We start from the raw sequence: 23,929 nt of genomic DNA, 5'->3' as shown, positions 1-23,929 counted from the left end.
GTCAAAATGTCTGGATGCTATAAACAGTCCTGGTCACTAATTTATATGATTTCTTCAAACATACATAAGGTCTATTTATTCGGATAATTGGACAAAAATTGCATTATCTGCGTAAAACAAGTGTTTAGTGATCAAGGTTCCTCATTTAGTTATAGCGAGTTATTTTTCCACTTTGAATTTCCTGTCAAGGCAAAGGAGTTTCCATTTATTTTTAATGACTCAAATATTATATCAGCAAAAGGCTTTAGAAACCAAGACCTTGGAGGTCCAATCAGAGTTGCTGTCCTGTGATGAAGAAAACTGATCTGTCTGGCACAGCTGTGGCTTAGTTGGTCAAAGCGCCTGTATGAGCCAACCAACGGTCTCCTCAAGTTTTGTTTTTTGTTTTATGTAGTATGTATTGTGTATTGTGAATTGTACTGTATTGTGTGTCGTGTTTTGTTTCTGTGTACTGGTGATGTCATTAGTGACATCATATAGCTTTGATAGTTGGCTTTGACGGTTGGCTTTGTAGTTTACCTTTTAAGTTTTTTTTCAGTTGTCAGAGAAACAACGGGGAGCGATGATTTTGATACAAGAGAAGTAGTAGAGAAGTTGCTGGAGCCGGCCTGTCTAGTAAACACGAGATCCTGGGTTCAAATCCCAGCAGTGCCCTTGGCGGATCAGTGAGTAGAGCTTCACGCTGAAATACAAAAGTATCCCCGAATGAATTCCTGCCCAAACACCAGCTGTGTCCCTAAGTGGGACACTCAGTGCTAACTCGCGGGCGCTGAAAATTGTGTAATGTCCAATAAAACATGCATTTATTATATATTCTTTTATTTCAAACAAAGCTAGTGGTAAATTACCAGAGTCCCTACATTGCTGAAAACATTCAAATAAACTTTAACCTAATTATTTTTAAAAATATATAAACTATATAAAGCAGCACTTCTGGCTCAAGCTTCCAGCTGGTGGATACAAACTTATGAGCTATATAAATTGCTTTTACAGCATTTTATCTCATTTCAGGCTCTTTTTTTATTTGGCTTTTTGGGATTTGCAGAACAGTTCCTTTATGTTTATGCTTTGTGCCATGTATAAGACTATAAGACTTTAACAACATGATTGGGCTTTTCCAAAAACTCACATTTATTCTTGCAGTTTAAAGCTAAAAAAAATCCAAGGATGTCAAGAAATCCACAGATCCAACAAGGCAGCTTTTCTTGTGACAATGATAATTTCCAGTCACACATAACCTTTGTGATTGTTCAATTTTAGCCACATGAAAAACTCTGATATCGACTTATGTAATTGACTGAAATATTGTTTACAGAGTGATTTATGTCTTATCTGCTCTAGAACAAAGCAGCGGGTGACATTTCAATTTTATATACAGTTTATTTGCAGGACATGTCTGTTCATTGCAATACAATTCACAGAAATACAGTGAAAACCCAATGATTATAAGTAAATTTAGTAATTTTTTACATTTAGCCGTTTGGCAGACAGGTTTATACAAGTGACCATGCACACACCAGCAACTTCATGGTAATGGTCACAACCAGAGATATTTGACACATAAAGCCAAGGACTCAGCCAAGGACACTTTCCCTCAATCTACAGTAAAATCTAAATAAAATATTGGAAAATTGATTTATTAAAACAAAATCCCGGGCGCTTTATACTTTTATAGTATGTGTATATACATTATTTACAGGTATACATCTCACTCAGTGTTGTTTGAGTATAATCAGAAGTTATTTTTATGGTCATGATACACTTTAATGGTTACAATTTGTAACATGTTTGATATTAGATATGAGTTTTGTTTTGTTGAGTATATTTTCTAAGTGCAAATACATTTTTGTAGGCAAATTTTTTTTGGTTTCATTGTATTTTTCACAATCATTCATCAATTTACAAACTGTCCCTAATTCTTTATCTCATAATATTGTATGTACAATACAAATGTAAACACTTAACAATACTGGGCTTTCAAAATAATATAATCCTTTTTATTAATCACAGTAAGAAATAAAAACATTTATGCTGATTATTTGCCTTCTGTGGAGTCCTTTGACCCGATGAGTCAAATAATTGTGGCCATAGTAACTTTGTAACATGAAAAGACCTTTACATTTAAAAAACAAAACAACAACAAAAAAAAACACTCAGACTGAACGGTTAACCCAACTCAACACAAAGCATTTAGCAGCAAAAACTTTAAGCCAGCTCAGGCCCACTGCAGATGTTAGGCCTTGTCAAGCCTCACTCCATCAGGCATTCAGACACAAATTCAAGTCTAGCCTGTGACCGGACCTAACCGTCTTTCAGAATGGATTGCAATGAACTTTTTCACTCATCTACCAAAATTATTTTAATATTTTCTCAGTAAATAAATGATGTGATTTATATGAATTAATCATGTAACATTTTTAAAATCCTATGACAGCCCCAAAATGCTAATAAATAAGACCTTGTCAAATGTCGTTAAAGGAGTTCATATTTTAAAGAGCAAAACTTTTTTAGTTTCTCATATTTTTCTGCAAATTATACTTAATGAGAAATCAGATTGAAAAACATATTGACTTTGCTTATAATGAAGCTAATAAATCATTAGTAATTACCAGCAAACTACATAATGTATCTATGATTAGTGAAGTTTTGATTTATGGTACTGTTTTGGCTGTAACATACCCTCAGAATCTTCATAGGCTTCATATACTGCAAAACTCGAGCCCTCCGCTATCGCTATTTAGAAAGAGCAATATTCTGTCAGTCTAAACAACATTTTCACATGTAATTTAAAATAAATAACACTGTTCTTACTACATATGTCGCCATCTTCTGTGTTTTTTTTCCCCAATTCTTAGGTTGATTTTCACAAAACCGATAAGCAAAACTTGGCTTTTGGCAGGCTCTGGACTGGCACAAAGGTGGCACTTGATGGCTAGGCCACATCTGGTGGGATGGAATTCGATCCCATGGCCTTCTGCATCCCAAACCAATGCGCTATCCAGGCAAACTATTTCTATTTATAAGAGCAGTCATAAGCGGTATCACCTTAATTATTGTAATGGAGAAACACGAAAAATAAATGCTACCAAAAGCTGAACATCTTTAGTTTTAAAAAGTTCATGACACGAGGTTATTATTTACTTTATATTATTATTTTCTCTTTGTAAATGGTCTTATGATTAATGCTTATTAATTTTTGGACTTTTCTCTATTTTCTGATTAATAATTTGTGTTTCATTGGATTGTGTTGAGAAGTGTGGGTTGGTTCTTTGTTTATCCCTGTGGGTTCTTGCCCCTAAAGGTAATGGATTACAAGCACAGCAGCAATCAATCATATGTTGAATATATCAGAAATACACGGAAAATCACAAAACATATAAATTAATTCCAGAGGCTTAGATGTAGGCCAGGAATCTGAAGGTTAATCTAAATGAAACTACTAAATTTAAAAAAAAATTAATCATAAAAAGGCAAAAAGAAATCAAACATACATCAAAATGGATATGTAGTAACATGACAGTAACAATATCAGGTTTTGTTTAAATCTGTTCTAAACACCAAGATACTGAATGTAGAAGTATATAAAAACAGCAAATCCTTACATCTGACATGGTTCAACAAACATTTATAAATAGCTACACTGTTATATGAATAATGCTACAAATGGTTAAGGAGCAGACTAGGACTCAGAAACCATGTCAGAGCAAAGGAAAATTCAGCAGCATGCAGAAACATAATGGCTTCACCCATTAGCCTCTGTTTGAATTCTCCTATATACTGAAAGATGAGGTTATAGCAAAGACTGGCAAAAAGAAACAAACAAATTAACAATTTAAATTTTTTGTCGGTTTGGGTTATTCTACTGGTCCCTTTCAAATGGTGATGAAATAAATTTGTCTTGTTGGGAACCGGAAGGACTATTACCTATGAGCTTATCAGTAAGGCCAACATCACATTTCTGGTAGCAAGTTCTTTTATAGATGGCCAGTAGCACCTGACTGCGTCTTAACATGAAAGTTTTTAATAAATCTAGAAAATGATGTATAGTTAGAAAGCTAGTGTATAGTGTGTTTTTAAACGTGTTACAGTATACATTTAAATTCTTCTTCCTTTAGAAGACTACTGAATGTATGAAGCTCATCTTTATATTGTGTGTCAATTTGAAATACTGTCCAAGATCCTGGCCAATGTAGGGATAGTTGAAGATAAATGTGGGTTAGTGAAAGGAATTTACAATAATGGGAGCTGAAGATAGATGCTTAACCAGTTTTATTTCCAAAGCTGTTAGTGTTTAGGCCATTCCACAGAAAGTGCTGTGTCCACTGCTGTGAGGACATAGCTGACAAAGAATGTTAATATTAAGTGGTAATGTGAGGTAGTTTGATTCAGAAGCATTAGCATTTGATACATTAGTCGTACACTGCTAACTTTCACTTTAACTACATGTAGAACCCTAAACTGTCCACATAATTTCAAAAACAAATTAGTTCTCATATTTTGGAAAAAGAAATTTATGAATAATATATAAGTGAAAATAATCTGGATTTCTTACCTACATTACTCTCCCGTTTATAAATACTATTGTTTTTATGACATAGTCTCACAATAAATTAAGATTTAAATAAACTTTATGTCCTGAGATGCGTTATGAAGATTTGTTAGCATTCTCAGCCAGTCAAAACAACTTTAGGTCGTAAAAACTGAGGGCAGCAGAAAACAGCTCAGAGCTCTTAAAAGATTCAGTGTAAGGTGTAGCTTGGGTGTAGAGAAACCTCAATCTCAGTGGTCAAAGCTTTACACTTTGTCTCTAGTGCGAATACACTGATGTGTTGCTAAGCCATTCGACTGAGTGAAACATTTTCCACAGTGATCACAACTATATGGTTTCTCTCCAAAGTGAATGCGCTGATGGGTTTGGAGATCACATTTCTGAGTAAAAGCTTTCCCACACTGGTCACAGCTATAAGGTTTTTCCCCAGTGTGAATTCGTAGATGCTTTTTCAAGTTACTATTGTGATTAAAAGTTTTCCCACAGTAGTCACACCAGTAGGGTTTCTCTCCAGTATGTACACGCTGATGGGCTTTTAGATTCCCTGTATCAGTAAATGCTTTCCCACACTGGTCACAGCTGTATGGTTTCTCTCCAGTGTGAACACGGCTATGTTTATCCAGTGCACTTGAAGTACTAAAAGCATTCCCACACTGAATACAGCTGTATGGCTTTTCTCCAGTGTGGCTTCTTTGATGAATCTTTAGACGTGATCGTGTTGGGAAATCTTTTTCACACTGCTGACAATGGTAGTGATTGGGTCGCTTTGTGCCTTCTCCACATTGGTCACAGCTAAACAATTTTTGCGGTGAGTTATACTGTTGCTCTGTCTTAAGGTTGCTTTTCAGAGTAAGCAATTTTCCACGTTTGTCAGAGCCGTACAGTTTTTCTCTTGTATGACGCAGGGTATGTTTTTGTAGATCACACTTCCATGTAAAAGCTTTGCCACATTGGTCACAGACGTACGCCTTTTCTCCAGTGTGAATTCGTAGATGCTTTTTCAAGTTACCCTTTTGATTAAAAGTCTTTCCACACTGGCTACAGCAAAAGGGTTTCTCTCCAGTATGTACACGTTGATGGTCTTTTAATGTACCCACACCTGTGAAGGTTTTGCCACACTGGTCACAGCTGTAAGGTTTTTCTCCTGTGTGAATTCGTAGATGTTTCTGTAAGTTACTCTTGTGATTGAAAGTTTTTCCACAGTAGTCACACCAGTATGGTTTCTCTCCTGTATGTACAAGTTGATGGGCTTTTAGATTACCTATATCAGTAAATGCTTTTCCACAAAGGTCACAGATGTGTGGTTTTTCTCCAGTGTGACTTCTTTGATGTATCTTTAGACGTGATCGTGTTGGGAAAGTTTTGTCACATTGCTGACAACGGTGATGATTTAGTTTCTCTGTGCCTTCTCCACACTGTTCACAGCTATACACTTTTTCTCCTGTATGAAACTGTTGAGTTTTTAGGTGACATTTTAGAGTAAACCATTTGCCACATTGATGACAGCTATACCGTTTTTCTCTAGTATGTCGTTGTTTATGTTTTTCTAAATCACACTTCCAAGTAAAAGCTTTCTCACATTGGTCACAGATGTATGATTTTTCTCCAGTGTGAATTCGTAGATGTCTTCTCCAGTTACTCTTCTGATTGAATGTTTTACCACACTGATCACAGCTGTAAGGTTTTTCTCCAGTGTGACTTCTCTGATGAATTTCTAGACGAGCCCGTGTTGGGAAAGCTTTGGGACATTGCTGACAGTGGTGAATATTGGGTCTCTTTCTCCTTCTCTTTTCCTACAAAATACAAACAGAATCAGAGATAGATTTCAAGTTGATGTGCGTGATCTACAACCCTTTATACACATCTGCCACAATGCTTAAATCGGGTTTAATGTTGTGGCTCAAAATTTAATCTAATAGTGTCCACTGTAAGAAGAACACACAGTGTATTACAGATGCTGTGTATGGGTATGTGTAGCCAAATGTCCATTCTCAACCCTGTACACCACTACATTAAAATAATGATGAACACTATACATTTTAGAACATACCATAATCATATATCCCAGATAAAAGAGCATAATGTTCGAGGCTAGAACAGTTTAGACTAGGTCTGGGCCTTGTAAACAATACATACAACAGAATATTAAATTAAAATAATAAGCTGCCAATAAGGAAAAATGGCGGGTGGCACACACCAGACAAAACAAACAAACAAATAAGGTACATTACATTGTTATTTTCCCAAAAAATCAACCAGTGTCATTGCAAACTAGGTCATAAACATCCATCCATTCATTCATCATCTGTAACCACTTTTTCTGTTCAGGAATGAAGGGTTGGTCATAACCAATATAACAATTGTGAATGTCCTTAAAAAGAAAAAAAAACTCTGGTCTGATGCAAACATACAAAGAACAGGTCAAGGAAAGCTTACAACAGCTGATGACAGAAACATTGTGAGAACTGTAAAGAGAAAAAAACTGTCACTGACATCAGCAAAAAAACAAGCCACCATTTGAAGGAAACTTCATGAGCCAAAAAATTACAGAGATGATACCTAAAGGTTCTGAAACATTTTTTTCGGAATGACAAAACCCAAGATGAACCTCTACCATAGTGATGGAAAGACACAATTGTGGAGAAACAAAGGAACTCTGGTGAAAATGGATTTCAACTGAAAACGGATTTCACCTGCTAAAGAGGAAGTGAAAGAATAATATTCGTGAACAATAATAATATTCAACCTAATATTACGTTTTGCTTACTTAAAAACTCTGTTCCAATACTTTTGCTCACTTAAAATTTGGGTAAGTGAATGCGAAAGGTACTGTTCTAATTGTTATGCTGTGCAATATATCAAGATGTAATTATCTATCTGTTGATCTCTATAACCTATATCTACAGTGTACAGCAAAAACGAATTAGGAGGGACCTGTAATTTACTGTAAAAATACACACAAAGCAAAAACATAATAACACAAAAGATCAATAGTTTTCAGCTTGTCCCTTTAAAAAATAAAAATAACAAAAAGAAATTATATATAATTATATATTACAGCTATATATGATGAATATACATAGCTCTATCTATTTTCCGCCCCCCATTTGGGCTTATCCTGTGAGTTCAGGGACACCAGTGGGTCATTGTCCGCTTGTTGATTTGGCACAGTTTCTACGCTGGATGCCCTTCCTGACACAACCCTCCCCAATTTCTACCGGGCTTGGACCGGCATTGCATAGCTCGGGAGGGGAATGGGATGTTGGGGGTTCAGTGTCTTTCCCATATAGAGGACATTACCACAGTACTTAGTAATTTAACATATATATCCTCATAAATATGCACAGGTTAAAATTAAGAAATTAAGTATGAGAATCTATGACAAAATTTAAGATTTAAAAGAAAATGATACTTTTTCAGACACCCTTAAAACCTGGACTTTAAATGCTCCACTAATCTTCAAGACTGCTACTATCTGTAATGGTGTGGACCCACCTATGTGTCTGGCTCACATCTAGCACCGTGTGTGGTCTCATAGTTGTGTGACCACAGGATGTGTAATGAGGCTTAATGAATATTGTGGGTCATGTGGACTGAATCAACAATGTCTTTGCTCTCATTTATGTGTCCTCCTGGTGGTTAGACTTAGTACAGTTATAGGTCTTTTATTTCTGATGTACATTTTGCACTATTGCCTATTAATACCATGGTTTTATAATATAAATATTAAGGTTTAAATGAGTAAACTTATTTCATATGTTGCTATTGGTGATTGGTTATATCATGTCAGTATCTCTTCATCATCCCATAAATGGTGAATAGTCTACTAAAGATGATATGGATTAAAAACCTTTTTAAATTCTGTTTGCAGAAAACGGTTTTTAGGTTTAAGATTCAGCACTTAAAAGTAGATTTGACTTTACAATTACTTTCTATGTGTTTCTCTTAATTTTAAGTGAAAATGAAGCTTTGTAAGAAAAGTAGTAACTGAGCACCTGGGCCTACTCCAAACCACAGCGTCAAGGAAGAACTCAACCCCAAGTTTCACATTAAAATGCCCTGCAAACGCTTCAGCGCTGAGAGGAATGAAAGAATGAATGAATGAATGAATGAATATTGCTTTAATTCATTAAACCCATCGACACTTTAAGCAAATCTTTGTGGTCATAGGCGACACAATCAAAACTAAGTCACTCTCCATATGTAGTACATGACAGGACTGGACACGACTGTAATTTCTGCTGGTGTTATCAGGATGTCTGAAGATGGGTCATAACTTAATTGGCATAACATAACTGTTATTTAGTTTAATACAACTAAATGTGCTCTTAAAATATTATGTATTTTTGCATTCAAACAGCAGAAAACAGTTAAATAAAAACTTTTAAAAAATATAGAGAAATTTATAAAAGTATTAATTATGTAGAGCTGCTGTGATCTTTTATTGGTCGATTCTATCTTTTTCTTAGAAACTGAATCTGCTTTGAAATACACGTCACTTTTACTCTAAAGCGTTGAAGAGGAAAAGCTACATGAAAAGAAAACAAAAATAAGTGCAAGTACTTGTCGTGCTTGAGAACTGCACCGGAGTAAATGCACTTCGCTACTGTGCTCCACGGTTCTGCAGACCGCAACAGGCAAACTGGGTACGTGTACAGATCCAGAACATGAACGGACTGGTGAAGTGAACGGTTAGAACAGGTACAGATACTGACCTGTTGATGGCTGGGACCAGCGGGGTCGGAGGTCCGGATGTCCGGCTCCTGGTCCTCCTCCTTTAATTCAATCTTGTAGTTGTCCTGGTCGATGAAATCCAGGTCGTTGCTCTCATCTTTAATCACAATCCTGTAGTAGCCCTGTTCTATATATTCCGGGTCCTGGTTTTCCTCCTTGATCTCAATTTTATCGTAGTGCTGGTCTAAGAAATCCGGGTCATGCTTTTCCTCCTTTATCTCAAATTTGTCGTAGTGCTGGTCTGTAAAACCCAGGTCTTGGTTTTCTTCCTTCATTGCGCTTTTAGTTTGGTCCGGCTCGTCAAAACCTGGGCTCTGGTTTTCCTCCTTCATTCCGTTCTTGTTCTGATCCCGGTCGCTGAGGGACCTTTGTTCTCTGTCTGTAGCCGCCACGTTGCGCCTCAAATGTCGCCTCAGTCTCTATCACAAAATCTCGCGGTAACGGAAACAGAGCTTCAAAGACAGTAGAGTTGCAGCAGCGAGGAATAAAACTCTTCCGGGTTCTGTGACCAAATAATTTAGGGATTAAAGAGAAAATTCATCGCAGACCAAAAGGTCTGATAATACTTAGCTGTTCATGCTTTTTCCTCCATGAAGTAGTTCTGGAGTTTACACCTAATTTAGAATCATTAAAAACTGACAGCTTTTTGTTTTTTTTACATGTTTTGACCGAATGTTTAAAAAAAAAGGCAACTAACTTGACGTCACTCTGTCTCTTCACCCACTCTGGTTTTTCTCGAGGGAGATTCTAGTTACCGCGAGACTCTATGACAAGGCGAGAATTTCTCTCCGAGAATACAGAGGCGACATTTTAGACACAAAGTGGCGGAGACAGACCGAGAGTTCAAAAAACATATTTCATACACCAGGACTGGGACGACGAAGGACTGAAGGAGGAGAAACTGGGTCTAGATTCATCCAGCGGGACCACTACACGAGCGAAATGAAGGAAGAGGACCGTGATCCGGGTTATGTTCCTCAGGATGGCTGCAACAACGAAATGAAGGAGGAGATCCAGGACTCGGATTTCAAAGAGCACGGATACTACAAAATCGTAATAAAGGAGGAGAAACAGGAACCGGATTTTAGCGACCACGACCAGCACAAGAGCGAAATAAAGGAGGAGAACGAGGACTTTGATGTGATGGACCAGTCTATGAACGGAATACGGGAGGAGAACGAGGAAACGCAACCCGACCCCGCTGGTCCCAGCGATCAACAGGTTAGTCTTGATATGTTAACGGGTAAAAACCTGTATCATATGTTTAAAAGATGAGTGTTAATGGTTGTGATTCCGGTTTTGCTCAAACTTTGGGACTAAAGGTGAGAATCGAAAGGTTGTAAACCTCATTACACGCAGATGTTTTTTTGATTTTGGAATGAAATAATGTAACATGCAGTAACGAGGTGTTACAGCGGTTTTTTACTATTAAAGTCCAAATCACTTTTCTTGACGTAGGCCCTTTTTGACTTCTTACATAGGTAAATCTTTATTAACAATAATTAATTTCTCAACCTTATAAATCCATAAAAGGTCGAGCTTAATGTGTTTTATTATAACATTTTCTAAAATATTGGTATTAATTGTATATACTATATATTTATATTTTATACATTTGTAAAAAATGTATGCCGTTTTTAAAAATTTATTTAAAATCTTAAAAATACCAGAAAATAACCTGATACTTCAACTGAAGATTTTTTTTATTTTAGACGTGTACGGTGGCCCTGAGAGCTCACGGCCCTTCAATTTAAGAGAACATATTCAAATAAACAAAGCAAGCAAATTAAACAGGCATAGCATTAAGAAACACGCTGCAAAAAGCTACAACAAAGCCACTTTTTGAATCCGTGCAATTTCTCCTGTATCTCGTTCTCTCAATCAAAGACCTCTGGGATGTTTCTCTTCTACAAACGAAGATTTCTACCAATCAAGATTATATCAGTTATGCAAAACAATGTACAACTGGGCCAACAAATTTTTTATAAATATTTCTTATCAAAAACTAAATTTATGTTTAAGATTTAAGATTTTTACAACTTATTTTTGGTTTATACGGCCAACAAAATGGAGCCTTTCATGTGAAACATCAGATTCAAATTTAAACAACATGTAACATTCAGAAAAAAACATTTGTTTTCTCCAATTTACTGATTTTTTTTTTTCTTGCTAAGCCTGCTCCCTCTCTTCATTAAGTTTAGCCCGTTTTACATAAATCAACTCCGGACAATGTTAGGAGAATTTAGCCTCGCTCATTGTCCTGAGTGTCATTTCAGATATGTAACGCACAACCGGAGATTGCCTAAGAAAGAACTGCCATCATGTGTGAAAATCCGCTCGATTTCCATGCATGATCAAAGGAGGCACAGCATGGTAGAAAACTTGGGCTGTGGGAAACAGTGTTTTGTTTATATCAGATCCGAGCTGTGCATCTAATAAAAAAAGGTTCAGTCACTCGACTATGACAGTTGAGTGATTGAAACATCATAAACACGCCCACTCACTCGCATTTAATCCTGCTGATGACTCGGGACTGAGCAACGGGCTGCTCACGCACATAATACAGACGTTGTACTAGAGGACTCAGAGGATAAAGTCCGGATAATGTCGGCAGTGTTTGACATTTGCGTACACACATAGACCCCCTCCTGACAAAAACAGGATATTGTCAGAATTCCAGTGCGCTCACCGAGCCGGGGAGGAGGGCCCATAAAATGGTGCGTTTCAGGGGAGCAGCAGACAATTCATATTGCATTCAGTAAGTCAGTAATGTATATCTGCAGTGTGTGTGGCTGGTCCTCATTCTCCTCCTCAAAGGGAGTGGATGTAGGTCAGGCAATATTAACAAGAATGGCTCTCAGATCTATCTGAACTATCCACGAGATGTAAAAAAAAAAAACCAAACAAACAAAAAAAAAAGGATTGGTCGTGAATATAACATGTCTAGATTTAAAGATATGTTTTTGCCTGTCGTGTAGTTATGGCGGGCCGCCTGTACAATTGTAGGAAAAACACTGGATAGATAAAAGCCTAACCTTGCAAAAGACCTCCAAGCTGAAAGAGGCTGTGTAATTTTTCTCTGTCTCTGGGGTCTGTTGTCACTTTAGAATGATTGTGTCTTTTGGGTTTTTTCATTTTAGACTTTGTGGACAGTGCACATGAACTGGAATTCTGACATACTTCTGAGATTGTCGGGTGGGGAGTATATGTGAGAACACAAATGTTCGTATTAAATCCATATTATGAGCATATTATGTGTTTTATATGCATGAGCTCCTGCGTGCAGCACGTTGCTCTGTCCCGAATCGTCAATAGGGTTAAAATCGAGCGAATGGGCATGTTGATGATGATTCTATCATTCAACTGCCATTGTAGTCAAGTGATTAAAACTTTTATTAGATCCTACAGCGTAAGTAAAATAACTGCCTGTAAAAATCAGACAGGATTTAAGACAAGTTGTTTGTACAACAGAGATCAAAATATCCTGAACTGTAATCCATCCCATTCATAATGGAGGTGTTGACCAATTAATACTGAAGTGTAGAGGAGCATCTGTAGTAATAACTACTTTTCACTTTCCCCTGTTGTTGGGTCATTATTGTGAAAAACAGTATACAGTGCAGAATATACAGAATATATTCACACATAACATTTTCCACATTTTGTTATGTTACAGCCTTATTCCAAAATGGATTAAATTCATTATTTTCCTCCAGATTCTACAAGCAATACCCAATAATGACAACATGAAATAAGTTTATTTAAGATCTTTTCCAGTTTATTTAAAAAAATGTACATAAGTATTCACAGCCTTTGCTCAGTACTTTGTTGAAGCACCTTTAGCACCAATAACACCGTCAAGTCTTTTTGAGTATGACTCCACGAGCATACACCTAATTTTGGGCAGTTTCTCTCATTTTTCTTTGCAGTATCTCTCAAGCTTCTTCAATTTGCATGGGGAGTGTCAGTACACAGCTATTTTCAGATGTCTCCAGAGATGTTCAGTCAGGTTCAAGTCTGGGCTCTGGCTGGGCCACTCGGGGAAATTTACAGAGTTCTCCCATAGCCACATTCGTTGTCCTGTTAAAAGATAAACTATCACCCCAGGTCTAGAGCACTCAGGAACACGTTCTTTGGGTGGGGTGTCATGTCCCTTTTACTGAGGACTGGTTTCCGTCTGACCACTCTACCATACCGGCCGGATGGGTGGATTGCTGCAGAGACTGATGTTCTTCTGGTAGGTTCTCCTCATTGGATCTTTGCGCTTAAAAAGTGACCTTCGGGTTCTTGGTCACCTGCCAGACTAAAGCTCTTCTCTCTCAATCCTGGTGGTTCCAAACATCTTCCATTTAGGGATGGTGGGGGCCACTGTGCCATTGGGACGTGTCACTTTTTTTTCATTTTTTTAAAAATGTCTAATAAATTTGCAAAGATTTCAAACTAAATTCTTTCACACCGTCATTATGGGGTATTGTTTGTAGAATTTAGAGGAAAATAATGAATGTAGTCCATTTTGGAATAAGGCTGTAACATAACAAAATGTGGAAAAAGTTAAGTGTGAATTGTGAATACTTTCTGGATCCACTGTATTTTTTTCCAGATGGATTAATATGAATTATTTATTAACTTTAAATTTCTCTCTTTTCTTTTGCTATAGAAACTGAAAGGAAGCATGGGACTCAAACAGCACAGCTGTCAGCACTGTCACAAGTCCTTCACAACATCACGATATTTAAAGATTCATCAGAGAGTACACACTGAGGGGAAACTGTTCACCTGTGCCCAGTGTGGGAAAGCTTTGACTACTCTACGTAACCTAAATCTCCATTCATACATACACACTGGAGAAAAACCATACAGCTGTGACCAGTGCAAGAAAACTTTCACAAGTGTGGCTAAACTTCAAGTCCATAAACGTATTCACACTGGTGAGAAACCGTACAGCTGTGACCAGTGCATGAAAGCTTTCTCAACTCTAACTTTACTGAAAAATCACAAACGTACTCACACCAGTGAGAGACCGTACAGCTGTGATCAATGTGGGAAAGCTTTGACGTCTTTACGTAACCTAAAACTCCATCAATATGTTCACACAGGAGACAAGCCTTATGGCTGTGACCAGTGCATGAAAACTTTCACTAGTGAAGGTAAACTTAAAATCCACGAGCGTAAGCACACTGGTGAGAAACCATACAGCTGTGACGAGTGTGAGAAAGCTTTCACTACTTTAGATACACTTAAAGTCCACAAACGTATTCATGGTGGTGAGAAACCATACAGCTGTGACCAGTGTGTGCAAACTTTCTTTACTCTAACTACACTTAAAATTCATAAACGTGTTCACACTGATGAGAAACCAAACAGCTGTCACCAATGTGGGAAAGCTTTCAGTTCATCAGAGAGTTTAAAAATCCATCAGTGTATTCACACCAGTGAAAAACCATACACCTGTAATAAAGGCTTAAAGTCTTACACTACTCTAGATAGCTTAAAAACACATCATGTTCACACTGGTGAAAAACCACACCGCTGTGACCATTGTGGCAAAACATTTGCTCTGTCAGATACTTTAAAAGTACACCAACGTATTCACACTGGTGAGAAACAATACAGCTGTAATGACTGTGGAAAAACCCTAAGTCTGAAAATCCACCTCCATGTCTAGTCTTTACCATTAACTTAATTTCATCATGTTTACTGAAAGTTTGTAATTAGAATACAGGCATTTGATATTTATGGTTTCTTTATTTTGGGACACAGGGTCCTGAAAGGTATAGGTCTTAAGCACGCTAGCTGTTTTTCCCTGATTCATTGTCCTAATAAAACATTTTTAAAAGAAGATTTGCTTTCATTTCAAGAAGAAAATATTTTAAACTTGGTTCGATATGGTGAATAGAAATGTGAGTTAACACATCAATGAGGAATGACATGATAATTTATGTGATTAATTAATAGTTCTTGAATGAGTTACAATGATATAAAGTGGGAAATTGTTGTTGAACGTTAATACTATGAGCTGTTGGACTTGAAGTCCACTGTCCTCAAAAAATTGTGCTTTTAGAAACATCAACAACATTTAGAAAATATCACAAGATATTTCATAAATATTACAGATTTTGTCTCTGGTCTACCTCATTTGACCGGGAATGTGGATCTGAAATAGAGAACCTACATGCAGCAGTAAAACTGCAGAATGTGTCTTGTAGCAGACAGCAGATGGATGTCCATTTAAAGACATTCATTAAACAGATCCTAGCACTGCATATATTACATATTATATCCCAGTTCGTTTTCAACCTGCACTGATTTTTATTGATGGCAGTTCGAGATCAATAGAATAAAGTTAAAAAAAAATAAATAAGATGGGGGGGGCTGCAGTGGCTCAGTTAGCAAAGTGGCTGTCCAACTGTAGGGTCAGCAGCTCGCTCCCTCAACCCTGACCTGACCACATGGCTCACTGTCTCTGGACAAGACATTGAACCCTGAAACTGCCCAACCCCAGCTGTGGAGGTTGTGCAAGGCAGCATATATATGAGCGCTGGTCCCAAGCTTGGTTGGGGAAAAAAGAGAAAACAGACAGAAAACTTATAGTTACACTAAGAGAAGGCTCTTTTTTTAAAACCTGTCAAATTCAAATTTGAAAAACGAATATCTCAGTTTCATGGTAGGATTTAAAAAATTGGATTATTATATCTCAGTAATTAGTGGAGTGTTAAGATCAGACTGTGTCTAAGATTGATAATTGGTTATAGTCATTTGTGTCAGATACATTGTGGAAATCAGGTGTAGCTGTAGGTTTTTTATAAAAAGTGGAGACACATGGGGAAAAAAGGGAGTGGGGAAAAAGAAAAGGGAAGATTAACAGGAATTAAATAAATATTAATAGACAATAAATGCTAGGACACAGGACAAGGCACAGAATCTAACACAAAGTAAGGGATGGGCGGAGCTGGCAAGCCGAATAATCAAAATTTGAAAATAAGCAAGAACTAAAATAAAAAGGCTTAGAACATTAATACAATCATAGAAACTAGAAAATAAACATGAATCAGGGCTATGGAAACAAAGAAACTGAATAGGGGAACAAAACATGAAAGAATTTAATGAGAACAAAGCAATACACCAAGGAGACAGTGGGGGCGCTTACAAAAACTGAAATCTAGGGACCCTATATAATCTGAAAAACACCAAACTTGATGGTAATATATAAACTAGGGATACAGACACAAGAAAACTACTGAACATAAGTGTACGGGGGAAAGCAGTAGATGAAAAACACCACAGAAAGCAACAAGGCAGATAAAAAATGTAAAACAAACCTCAGACCAAAGTAATGAGTCCACAAAATACATTCAGGCAGAATCAGAAACTGGGTAGAAGAACAAGGAGAAATGACAAGATTCTGATCTTGTCTGATCTTGAATAACAACTCTGAAATGGCTTGTTGGATGAAGAGACAGAAGTAATCTTGTCCTTCCAACTCTTTGAATGCTCCTCTGTTCATCTGTCACATGACCAGCAGTTTTTGAACAATGTCTTTGCTGTTTGTCTTAAGTCATTAACTGCAAAACAAAAAAAAAATCAACAGCTGAGTAATACTCAGTAAATTTCTATTGTTTTTCAGACAATAACACCAGATTGGAAACTGCCATCACTGAACAATCTCTCGAGTGCTGTTGTCAAAATAAAAGCTGAACCCAAATTAGAGATAATGTGGAGGCAGAAAAGACTGTTTTCCTTTTAGAGACATAATTTGTTAGAACCCCTCCACAAATGTATCTGAAATAATTTCAAAAACAAAGGTAATAAAAGAAAAACTATTTCAAAAATAAATAAAACACAAATCTAACCTTGTTTTTAATTTTTGATTGGACCTATTTTAAACAATACAACAAATAAAATTTGACCTATTTGATGAAAACAATCTTAGTGTTGATGTCAGTGATTTAACCCATTTTAATTGGACAAAAGTAGTCAGTTGTTTGGTTTGGCCTTTGTTGTATTACAGTCACACTCCTTTCACTCCTTTCTTTATGAATGATCATCTGAAAATTTAAATAATGGTGGTTAAGATAGGACATCCTGCTGTAACAGGACCATTCATGTGTTACAAAAACATATTTGTGAACTCAAAGATGGTGCCCACAGAGAATTTAAGTTGTTTTCTCATTCTGTCAGTAGAATTAAATTCTTTCCTGTCCTTTTTCTGTTCAGGTGAAATTGAATGCTTAACCTTATATCTATATCAGTTTCACAATAAACTCCAAAACTTTAGTCCTCGTCTGTAAATCTTCAAACTGCTTTGGTCCACAGTAACTATCTGACCTGCTCTTGCGCTGCATGTGTACTCCCATCCGCCATAACCTTATTACCACCTGGTGGATGGAGCCTATCGCAGCTCTCGCAGGTGGGTGAAAGGCAGGGGACACAATGGACCTCTCTATCTCAGGACCAACCAAAAGACAAACGTAAACAGACAACCATTCACACTCACAAAGATAAAACTGAAGCCTTAGATATTTCCTAGGAAGCGGCTGAGCTACAGTGCATGGTTCTGCAGACACATGTTGGTCCTTTCAGTTGTTGACAAATATATAATTTATTTAGTAAAAGGTCTCATCAAAATATTCCACTTCAGTCTTTATTTCATTATCAAAAATATCAATAAAAACTTTTAATTTTTACATCTTAATATTTTACATCACAATAGCCGTCGGTAATTATGGCCCATTTAACGTGTCAGTGAGTGATTAACAATAAGGAAGAGACAAAACAAATAAATGCTTATAGGGTTTATTGGATAAAGCAGTTTGGATCTGGCTGGATATTGTTTATAACCTGGAGAACAGATTGCAGGAACAATACAACTAATCTCTTAACACCACACATCAAGATGTAGTCACGTTGTTTTAAAAACAGAGTAGCTGTAAAGGTCAGAGGTCACATACATTTGCACAAGCCTGACGACTTTTTCAGCCAAGTGTATAGGAGTAATGGAGGGTTCCACCTTTCTCCAGGTAGCAGTCGTGTGAATGGTTTCCCTGCTTGATTTGTCTCTGGCAGATCCCCAACAGATCATCGAACATCACATCACTGTCATAAACTTCAAGCCTCAGGATGTCATTCTGCTGGGCCTTGAAGTGGGTGAAATCCTCCTTCCACCAAGGGTCTGGGTTGTTGTTGACGACAGACGTTTGACCCAGAGAGGCAGAGCCACAAAACACCTTGACGTAGCCGTCAGAGACTCCGAGGATGTCGGAGGGAAGTTTGGAGGCTCGTAGGTTAAACAGCTTCAGCTGGGCTATAGTTGCAGTCACACTACACAGGACCACAATGAGGAGGGGGAGATAGGAGGCCATGGTTTCACAGGAGGCTGCAGCAGAGGGACAACAGTTTAATCTGGATTTACATGGCAACAGCATCGACTGAATTACAAAGTGAAATTTCAAATGACAAGTGGACACATTGTTAAGACAATGTGCATGTTGGCAACAAGCGTGTTGCACTGCGTGTTCTGAGTTTGTATGAGAGGAAGAAAAAGCAGAAGACCTGGGATTGTGGACAAATTGTAAACAAAGCAGAGTGAAAGTTACCATTTTTCTTTTATATCATGAACACTATCAAACATAGATCCACTCAACCTGAGCCTCCTCTGGCCATTGTGTGTGGAGGAAGGAAGACTGGACCGTGAACTTTATAACTAATTATAAATATGATTTCCTACTCAGAGTCACACCAATGCACTCAAATAATTTTTTTACTTTTTGTATCAAACGTGCGAGCTCGATGTTAAAAATGTTGGGCGCTGTGATCAGAACGAAAAGACCCAAGTTTCGCTGAACAACATTTCATAGAAAAGTGTAAAGTCTTACCTGTGGTCTTGATGCCTGATGTCTCAGCACACTGGCTTTTGTGTCATATGCTTTTAAAGGTCAACAGAGCTCATATCAGCCCACCCTCCCACAAAACAGCATGTTCCACTCTCAATATTACATAAGACTGAATTAGACATTTTGGTGCATGCTGCTTTCTTTGGCCCATTGGTCACTTGAGCCGTTACTGCATCAAATTTATTTTATTTGTACAATCTCAGAGCAGAGGTGTTAGAGTACATTTACCTAACTGGAGGGTTTGAATTTCATTTTGTTTCCTCCATTACAAAGACAAAGTATGTAGGCATATCCAGTTGTAGATATAATAAATGATGAGGTGTTATTGTGGCTGAAGCAGCTGTTATAAAGTGCTTAAAATCAACTCCACCTCTAGCTGCAGCTGTTTTTGTTCTTCACACTTGCACCTTAGTTAAAAAAATCTCCCCAAACTTACAGATAACAAACCCACGTTTCTGTACATAACGTGCTCCTTTCTCTGTAAGATAAGAAGCGAGTGTGAAAACTAAGCTCCACAACACCTGGAATTGTTTGGACTGTTGTTCATTTCACAGTTCAATCATCAGTCATTCACAACATGTTGGGCCTTCATAAAAGTAGGAACAGAATGGAATTTGTGACTTAGTTTAGCAGTTTTATAAGGGAAAGCTGTTTTCCCTGTGAGTCTGTCACAACTAGTGCATAAATGATCTTTTCCGCTTGACTGAAACTACTGCCACACTAAATAACTGTCATCTTTTTATTGATTAAGTGATTTAAAATTTGATTTAGTTGTTAACCTGTTTTTTGTTTTCAATAGTTAGAGACTTGTCCTAACTTATCTTTGTAGAGTTGCAAAACCCGAGCTCATGTAAATGGCTTTTAAATATAACTGAATCACACACCCAAGAAAAGAATCACTTTATTAGTTCGCAATTTTATTCATTTGTAAATTACTGCTCTTGGAAAATTCAGTAATAATAAACCAAATGCTTTATGTTACTGTTTTCCTTCCTTTTACTTAACTTCCTACTTCTAACACTACGTGAGCATAAAGCCTTAAATTCAGTCGTTAAACAGGACAGAGAAAACCAAGTTGGATGTTGTCATCCTGCTGTTGGTCGTCAGTTGATAAGTGAATTTAAAAAAAAATCATGTGGGATAACAAAACACTCTCGTAGTTGTCGAGTAGACTAAACACATTCACCAGCCACTTTATTAGGTACACCTCGCTAGCACCAGGTTGGACTCTCTTTTGCCTTTGGAACTGCTTTAATTGTTCATGGCATAGATTCAACAAGGTGATAGAAACAAAGGCAGTAACTTTGTAAGGTGTTGGTCAGAACAGCTTCAATATGTCTTGGCATTGTGTCTCTATGTCTGACTGAAGAACATCTTGTAGCAACATTAATATGAAATATTGAAGATTGAAGGCCTCCACATTGTAAAATTTACAAAAATGTACATTCATTTCATACCTTCATGTTGTTGTAGCCATTATTACTAAACGAAAATTTACTGAGAGGCCAACTTTTTTTAAGGAAAGCTGAGAAAATTTGAATCTGTAGTTTAAACACTCTGACACTTGTTTGATATCACTTACTTTAATCGTAATAACTTTCAAACATCCCTGCATAAATAAACTTGCTTCTTTTAAAGCTGAATTTTACAACAGAAACAAGCCAACACATGAAGCACCAGAAGAAACTAAATGTAGAAGGAGCTAACAAAGTTTAACTCAAGCATTACTGAACAATAGCCACAAACTCAGTAGGGTTAACACTGGAACAGCAATAAATCCAGTGGGGTCATGATATAAATGTTCAAGCTCAGAAAGTGGGAGAGTGATAGAACTGCAGAGTGAAAAATAAAGAGAGACAATTAACACTGGAACATCCAACATGTGTAGAAAATATCAAAGACCAGATTCAATTCTTGCTTTTTGTACTGAATTGATCAACCACCACACAATGGTGTAACACTCCCTCAAGTGGGGGCAATAGCACAAGACAACCAAAAAGAAATAAAAAATGCCAGGGCAGAAATTTAAGACAAACGATTTATTCTCAGTATGTTGAAAAAGACAACAACAAGAAAGTGGCATACTTTAGTGAAGGGGGACTACTTATACAGAGATGGGTGGGTGAGGTCGCAGAAAACACAGAGTGGTCTGCTGTTTATCAGGTAGTTGTGCCCACAGCCTACACAGGTACCCAGGTATTATCTTTAGTACATGACCATCCATGGTCACGATACCTAAGGATCACGAAAACATATAACAGAGTACCAACCTTAACCTGTTACCTCCAACTACTCCCAACCATTGGGATATAATGTTTATAGTTTAAACTTGCCTGATAGCCTGCTCTCTGAATAAAGTACAGCAAGAGAAGCACCCACACATTTCTGCCAAGTTGGCCACACTGTGCCTCTTAAACAAGCTTGTCAAAAGAAGACTTAATGTAACACTTTGCTTCCTAAAAACACTTTTTGGTCCAAACCCAGACCAGACTCTTAGAACAGTGCCAGCAGGGATTTAACTTCTAATGAAAGAGTTACACTATTTAGTACATTTTGAAGCCATTTATTTATAGTATTTTGATAATTAAAAATACATCAGGGGGATTGCAGCGCACATGACAAAGCTGACATGCAAAGCCAAAATGGGCTAATAGGTTATCTCAAGAATATTTACAATACATAAGTCAAGACTATACATATAGATACACTATACAACCCCATACATCTCCCTCGACATTTTTGGTAACTTTTTGCAGCAATGTATTTTCCACGTTGGTCACAGCTACTTGGTTTCTCAGCAATGTGCACATTCTGATGTTTTTCTAAATGTGATGATGTTGGGAAAGATTTGTCACGTTGTTGAAAGCTGTGACGTTCGGGTTGGCTGGTGTGTTTCTTTTTCTGTAGTGAAGGAAAGAGAGAAAAAGAGAAAGTGAGTTATATCTCATGGATATGTGACTCGTCCAATGCAGTATGTGCAAGCTAAATTCTTTCTTTTACTAGAAATATGGTGGATGAGAAAGATGTGCTTTTACGACTTCACCAGTAAACAAAGTGCTCAAATCGTTTGAGAATTAAACTCAGCAGCACTGCCTGACTTATGAAAGAATCTTCTCTATTAGACACACACAGCCTTCCTGAGGCCCAGTTTTTTTTCCCCACAGCCCATTTCCCAAATAGTTTGGAAGATGTGAAAGGATAAATATAAAACAGAATGCAAAGATTTGCACATCTCATCAACCCATATTTCATTCACAATAGAATATAAACAATGTAATAGATGTTGAAACTAAGAAATTTACCATTTTATGGAAAATATTAGCTCTTTTTGAATTTGATGGCAGAAACATCTCAAAAAAAGTTTGAAGAGGTAAAACAAAAGGCTGAAAAAAATAATTGCCAAAAATCAAAGACAAATGTAGGAGCATTTGACAACTAATTAGGTTAATATCAAACAGGTCAGTAACATGACTTGTTATAACTGTTCACTCTATGTGAACACAGTTTGCTGTAAAATCCACAAATGTGAGTTAAAGCTGTATCATGAAAAGTTTAGTATAAGAAGAAAGCTACCGTTAACCAGTGTGACTATTAGTATCTGTAGTTTCAGGCCCATGCAGGTCCTGGTGAAGAGGCAGCATGTAAACATAGGTAGAAAGTGAACTTTACCATGTTGCTGCCTCTTGCTTCTGTCAGGTCATTTTAACTATGGTTTAGAGAACTGCAGTCAAATACTTTTGGATCTTAAACTTAATTCACTCACTGTCGCTCACTTCTAATGAACCAACCCAGTCTTCTCTCCTCTACCGCTGGTCCAAGCCCAGAGGTCTTTCACAATGGCAGCTAGTGAAATGATGAGACAGTAAATGGGTGCTATTTATTCATGATCAACTTAATAGTGAAATTCCTGCACCTTTGCAACAGTGGCCTTTTAGCACTTAATGTACTAGTGTTTCAGTATATATATTAAACTCTTATTAATTTTTATGATGTAGCTTTTTAAAATGGTCGTATTTTAGTCCCATCTGTACACAACAGCACAATAATTGAGTATTAAGTATTTGAGTAATTTAATCGCTTGAGAGTAGGGTACCAACTACTTCATGTCCTCTACTGGTTTAACATTCAGTTACATCAGGTTTAAATGTCATCTACACTCTTTTTTTCAGTCCAAAGATGAACTGACCCTTCTCGCCTTCAGTGCCTTTGTTATTATAAGAATGATTTGTAATTCACATATGTGGCCTGAAACCAATCTTCCACTATTGAAAGCTGCGCAATTTTATCACGGGTACATTTCTGAACAGACAAACAAATTAATCAGGTAAATAATCAACCTGCAGTTGTGTAGCACCTGTTGTGATAAATGGTAAATGTTCTGCACTTATATAGTGATTCTCTACCTATTGGCACTCAAAGCTCTTTACACTGCTTCTTATTCACCCAATCACACACACACACTCACACACTGATGGGGGAGCTTCTATCCAGCTGGCCAACACTCACCGGGGACAACTAAGTTGGGGTTCAGTGTCTTGCTCAAAGACACTTCGACAGCAACTGAGGCGGCCGCTCTACTTCCTGCGCCACAGTCGCACAGTGTGGGTTCACAAAATTAACAGAAACACAGAAGTGATTCAAAGATACTGCTTGTTATAGCTATTGCAGTCAAATATGATGGTCATCGAGGTTTAATGTTCAGCTTTTGCTGAGACTGATTACAAATGATACTGATGTGTTTCTAATAATATGTCCT

At 37.2% G+C, this 23,929-nt stretch overlaps 3 protein-coding genes across 3 annotated transcripts; 1 reads left to right on the top strand and 2 right to left on the bottom strand.

The window, feature by feature from the left end:
* Window positions 1–889: 889 nt before the first annotated feature.
* Window positions 890–10,064, bottom strand: LOC137136970 (zinc finger protein 665-like). Its single transcript, XM_067522786.1, has 2 exons — window positions 9,265–10,064; window positions 890–6,342 (listed from the first exon to the last, which is right to left on the bottom strand). Exons 1-2 carry the CDS (start codon window positions 9,613–9,615, stop codon window positions 4,795–4,797), a joined length of 1,899 nt encoding a protein of 632 aa, XP_067378887.1. The 5' UTR covers window positions 9,616–10,064; the 3' UTR covers window positions 890–4,794.
* A 161-nt stretch (window positions 10,065–10,225) lies between these two features.
* On the top strand, window positions 10,226–15,122 carry LOC137136977 (zinc finger protein 431-like). The gene is made up of 2 exons (XM_067522803.1): window positions 10,226–10,504; window positions 13,941–15,122. The coding sequence occupies exons 1-2, from the start codon at window positions 10,226–10,228 to the stop codon at window positions 14,946–14,948; spliced, it is 1,287 nt and encodes a 428-aa protein (XP_067378904.1). The 3' UTR covers window positions 14,949–15,122.
* Window positions 15,123–18,060: 2,938 nt separating this feature from the next.
* LOC137136987 (perforin-1-like) lies at window positions 18,061–19,312 on the bottom strand. The gene is made up of 2 exons (XM_067522819.1): window positions 19,156–19,312; window positions 18,061–18,656 (listed from the first exon to the last, which is right to left on the bottom strand). The coding sequence occupies exon 2, from the start codon at window positions 18,640–18,642 to the stop codon at window positions 18,256–18,258; it is 387 nt and encodes a 128-aa protein (XP_067378920.1). The 5' UTR covers window positions 18,643–18,656; window positions 19,156–19,312; the 3' UTR covers window positions 18,061–18,255.
* Window positions 19,313–23,929: the final 4,617 nt, after the last annotated feature.

Source organism: Channa argus, chromosome 12 (assembly GCF_033026475.1).
Source record: "Channa argus isolate prfri chromosome 12, Channa argus male v1.0, whole genome shotgun sequence".
NCBI classification, from domain to species: domain Eukaryota; kingdom Metazoa; phylum Chordata; class Actinopteri; order Anabantiformes; family Channidae; genus Channa; species Channa argus.
This window is presented reverse-complemented; position numbering and strand designations above follow the sequence as displayed.